This window comes from Macrobrachium rosenbergii, chromosome 45 (assembly GCF_040412425.1).
Source record: "Macrobrachium rosenbergii isolate ZJJX-2024 chromosome 45, ASM4041242v1, whole genome shotgun sequence".
NCBI classification, from domain to species: domain Eukaryota; kingdom Metazoa; phylum Arthropoda; class Malacostraca; order Decapoda; family Palaemonidae; genus Macrobrachium; species Macrobrachium rosenbergii.
Window position 1 is genome coordinate 25,662,299 of NC_089785.1, and position 5,095 is coordinate 25,667,393.

Consider the following 5,095-nt stretch of genomic DNA (forward strand, 5'->3'; position numbering starts at 1 on the left):
ATAGATATAAACTAGATATTAATAGATAATATTGGTAATTCTTAATAACTGTTTCGATGCCTTAGCCAAGGCAAGACCTTCTCTATACAATGGACAGTGGCAGTGTCCTAGATTCGTTGTGGTGACAAGACCAGGAATACCGCATAGTGAAGAAGAAAGTTGTTGATAGTGAGTGCAGTGAGATTGTGACAGATGATCGCTGCGATTAAAAGGAACATAGACGGAAAAACTTGAAGAATTGTAAGTTTTGGTTTTATGAGCGAAAACATCACAATCGAGTTGGCTTTATAGGTTTTGGATGACGTCACGACGTCCATCAGTGAGGGAAGATTCTGTTCATACAGTCTCATCATTGAAATGATGAGACTGATGTATGTAAGTTCTCGTGTACACACACACACACATATATATATAAGCAAAAGACAGACATCTTCTAAACAGTGTTGTTCAAAGAGAGAGAGAGAATACAAGACAAACGTCTTCAAATTAATCTTGAAAGAGAGAGAGAGACTGGGGGAGCATTAATGTGAAAATATGTTTTTTTTTTACAGTTTAATCACCTCTTTGTAGCCCAGACCCGAAGCCTGGGCTTAACCACAGTGAGGGCAAGAGAGAGAAGAAATGAATTAAAGAGGACTGGACATATTCTCTAAGGGCCCCAGTTCTCAGTAGCCAATCAGAACACAAAACGTATGTGTATGTATGTATGTGTGTATGTATATGATTAATTTCTTAGGCCTGAACACAAAAGAAGCCAGTTTTCCTCCATTCATTACAACCTAAACGACAATGATTTCCCTTCCAGTAGCAATAACCTCTGAAGAAGATCAACTGCACAAAACCAAACTTTGTGAAAAATGATGAAAGCGAAGTACAGAGCTCTTCCTCGCGACAACAACAGTTCAGTCAGCTCGAACAGAGAGTCTTTTGGCAAACAGCGAAGCGTTCCTTTGGTTCTGCAAGCAGATGAGGGTCAGCCAGGTGAGGGACTGAACGAGGCATCTGTCAAGTCCAGTCTAGTGAAAGGGGCTCAGTGTATCAGTGGGGAAGCCCAAGGAGATGGCCACAGAATCTCACAGTCGAGAGGTTCTGACATATCAGACGCGAGTGGATCCTCAGAAACTCTGAGGCTGGAGGACCAGCTTCGAGAGCCACCCTCCGCTAAGGACAGAGGGTGAGTAAATGTAGGCAGTAAGTCTTCTGCTGCTAGTTGTTAAGCCTCTTGAAGGAGGGTACTTATTGTAAATAATTTATTCGGTTCCTTTTTCATACTAAATAAGAGCGCATTACATGTTCCACCTCTTGACTTATCGTACTGAAAGTGTGCCCTTGTCAACTAAGCCAGACAAGGTCATTTGTCTTGCTTGTACTGAAAACGAGCCTATTGAAAGTGCCTCCTCTTCAGCTGCCACACTGGAAATGAGCTCTTGCCAAATATCTCCAGCAAAAGAGGCCATTTCTCAAGTTCTCTCTCCCTCTCCCTCTAAATGCCTTCAGCATTCAGAAGTCCATATGGCAGTCTTATTTAAAGGTGTGTGGAGATTCCTGTCCTTAATCATGCTAGCCAGTCCCATACACTGATTTTCAATCTGGTCTGTAAACTGGTTCTCATGCTATTTTGCCTAATGATGTGACTGTATGCTCTTTGTCACAGAGATCTTGACTGCTGAAGAAGATTTGGGCCACCGAGACCAGCCTTGCTCTGAATATGTCTAGAAATAACAGCCTTGCTACAAGATTCTTCTTCGTGATCAAAACCCTTACCGTACATCAGTTCTCTAAAAGATGTTTTCCTCCAGCAGGCATGCTAGAATAACAGCCTTTTAATACAGTTAATGTTAGAAGGGACACAGAGCTGTGCCTGCCTTTTATATCATGTAAAATTTGTATTGTTGATTGGATCTTTCCATAATCAGTACCTGTGCAGGACTGAAGCCTTCTTTCCTGAATACAGTTTCTCCCAACAGATATGCCTGGGTTGTGGCCTTCAATGTGTGTCTCATAAACTTGGTGTCAGCGGGGTATGTCATGAGCTTCGGAATCACTTACACCTTGATTATGGACTATTTTCCAGATGCTTCTGGTGCCTCCTCAGGGTGGATTATGGGTCTCTTAGGTGGATGCAGAGGACTTCTAGGTATGGACAAACTCAAACATCCCTCAAACAAATTGTTACATACTATTGGTTCAGTGGTTTTTGCAAAGGTCCATTTGTGTTCAAGTATGGAGAAATCTAATAAAAAAAAAGTTTATATCTCTTTCCTATAGTCTTTCCACTGAGTCTACTATTATCATTGCCACAGCACCAGCCATGGGAGCACTTACAGTACTTGCTGGCCCTCGTAAGTGCGTGATTGTCGGGGCCCTCATATGCGTGGCTGGACTCCTAATGGCTGTTCCAGCTTTCTCAGTCCTCTACCTTGCTTTCACCCTTGGAGCAGTTGTTGGTAAGCACATAGTCTAGTCAGATTAATTCTTCTGGGTCCTCTCTTTGAAAATCTTGTGTCAGTAACTGCTGAAATTTCCCTTAACTTTCATAACCATTCATTTTGTAATCCTGGTTAGCTCATGGTCATGTGAAGCAACTCATCCAACCCTGTTAGGTTACCCTGCAATAAAATCGGTTAGTCAGTCATCTGATTGCTAAGTTTTGCTAAATGGTATGTGAAAATTCACGATCAAACGATTGTTATTTTCTCCAGGAACTGGTTTGTGCATGGTTGAGACTCCAGGATATATCTTGATAGCTGACTACTTTCAAGAGAAGAGTTCTTTGGCAAATGGAATCAGGGCAGCTGGAAATGCGATGGGCAGCATCTTGTTTTCCCCGATGATCGTCCTTCTCCACCAAGAATTTGGTCTCAGGGGAACGCATATACTATTAGCTGGAGTCATGCTACAGTTGGTTGTGTTGGGAATGCTCATGAGACCCTTTGAACTACACGAAAAAGTGGTCCAGGGAGATTACTGGAGGAAAGTGCAAAGGGAAAATGGTATGTCGGATCTTCAAATCAGAGAGCTGAAGGCTACTCTGGCCTCCCAGCAAGTAACAAAGGAGAAGAAAGCGTTAGATTTTTCCCTCTTGAAGAACCCAGCCTACTTTGTTTACCTTGTAATGGTCATGTGTACAACTTGTGCCTTTCCCAATGCCCTTATCTATACCCCTGTCTATGGGAGGTCTATTGGGCTTAGTAACTTCGAGAATTCAGCCATTGCTGTGTACATATCCTGCTGTGATACGGCCATGAGACTCTTCTGCGGGTTCATTTTTAACAGGAAGGATTACAATAGGAGATATGGAGTTATAGCAGGGTAAATACCATGTTCAGTGACTCAGTACTGTCTGCAGGGGTGCTTGAGATGTGGCCCAAGTTGCTTGTAAGCTAAGTGTGTCTAATCTAATGCAGGCCATGCCTCTAATTCTTTTGAAAAGAATCTGCATATCTATCTGGTCATTTAAAAATCAATGTCAAATTCCTCAAAATGGACATATTTTAAGAAATCATTATTAATTCCTATAAAGGAATGAAGTTTCTAGACAAGAGTTATATGTACTACTTGGGCTAAGCAAAAAATGGCAAAAATAAAACTCAGGCACGCAGTATCTACATGGAACTTCACTGAAATATAATATAGTTTAAGTTAATGTTCATATTGCTTTGACTTCACAATTTCTGGGACCTTTGCTACACTAACACTACCTTCTAATCGTTTCATCATGAAAGAAACTCATGATTGGTCTCTCTACAGCTTGATGATAGGAGGCATCGGCTGCATGACTGTGCCGTTGAGCACGAACATGTGGCACCTTCTGGTCTTCGTCATCACGCACGCCATCTCCTTGGCTTTCTTTTGGACACTGATTACTGTCCTCTTTGCTGATCAGTTTGGAGGAGACGCCATGTCGTCCACCTGGGGATTCTTCTGGATGCTACAAGGAATCTGCAACTTCTTCTATCCAACGGTTCTTGGTAAGAGCATCTGTAACTCAGTCTAACAATTGTTAATACATACCATTTTTTTTCCAAAGCATCTGCGATGTTTGTCCAACTGGTGTTGGTGACTGTCATTTATTTTTCAGAAAGTCAGTGTCTTATATCCAGTGGCGGTTGGTAAGTGTCAATTTCTCCACGGGATCTGGACCATCTCGACCTTTTTTGGAAGCTTGAATTTCATGTCAATGGCCCCTGTAGACTTGTTCCAGTAGGGGTTTATCTTCTGAATGATAATAATAATAATGATTCTATCCAAAGGATGCTGGAAAGTGCCATTTTTTTTAGTAACGTAGTAAGTCAGTTAACAGACATTTTTTCGCATGGTATCTGCAGCCTTCATGCAGTGGTTGTACATATTTCTGGTTCTAAAGAATACATTTAAAAACCTAGCACAGTTTTTCACACAGAATACAATGAATGATAATTTTCCGAGTGATTTATTTGTGCACCAAAGTAGAATGTTTTCGTTTTTAACATTGTCATTCGCATCTGGAGCACTGGATCATTTACAAGATACTTGATTGAACCATCTTGCTTGCAAAACACCAGATAGCTATTATTCAGTTTTTCTCTTCCAGGTTACGTGATGGACCTCACAGGAGGAATGAGTGTCCCTTACATCATGATGGGCTCCATGTTAATTTTGGGAGCTCTGATTTTTGCCTCTCAGCCTCTTGTAGCAAAGCGTCCCGGCTCAAAAATATATCTTTCTTGATGAAGATTTTCTTTCCTAACTTTATTAAGTCATTGATAAGCAGAAGTAAACGAGCAACTAAGACAGAGATTGGCGATCTTTTGGAGAGAGCTGCCAGACAGCCATGCGGTGTCTCAAAGGAAGGCCGTGATATCAAATGTACTAAAGGGATTACTTAACGCCTTAAACTAGGTAAAGACTGTTAGATAATTAGTGTTCAGGTGTGAAGCTGGCAGGCTGGACTAAAATCCCTCATGGACCAGACTGAGATCCCACTTAGGCCAGATGTGGCCCATGGGCCTTGGCATTGCCAACCACTGGATTAAAGGATCCTCTCTCTCTCTCTCTCTCTCTGGTGGATGATCATATAAAGCCCAAGATAGAACTATCAATATGCCACTGACTT

The 5,095-nt window shown here is 41.7% G+C and overlaps 1 protein-coding gene across 1 annotated transcript; it reads left to right on the top strand.

The window, feature by feature from the left end:
- Window positions 1–556: 556 nt before the first annotated feature.
- Window positions 557–4,710, top strand: LOC136829972 (monocarboxylate transporter 12-like). Its single transcript, XM_067089149.1, has 7 exons — window positions 557–690; window positions 806–1,174; window positions 1,968–2,137; window positions 2,304–2,447; window positions 2,703–3,312; window positions 3,751–3,971; window positions 4,574–4,710. The coding sequence occupies exons 2-7, from the start codon at window positions 858–860 to the stop codon at window positions 4,708–4,710; spliced, it is 1,599 nt and encodes a 532-aa protein (XP_066945250.1). The 5' UTR covers window positions 557–690; window positions 806–857.
- The last annotated feature ends 385 nt before the right edge of the window (window positions 4,711–5,095 follow it).

Excerpts from the sequence above, each read along its gene's own strand:
- LOC136829972 (XM_067089149.1), top strand. The coding sequence starts at position 858 with ATGATGAAAGCGAAGTACAGAGCTCTTCCTCGCGACAACAACAGTTCA. Across the intron at positions 2,448-2,702 it reads CACCCTTGGAGCAGTTGTTG|GAACTGGTTTGTGCATGGTT; the intron begins GTAAGCACATAG and ends TATTTTCTCCAG. Across the intron at positions 3,972-4,573 it reads CTTCTATCCAACGGTTCTTG|GTTACGTGATGGACCTCACA; the intron begins GTAAGAGCATCT and ends TTTCTCTTCCAG.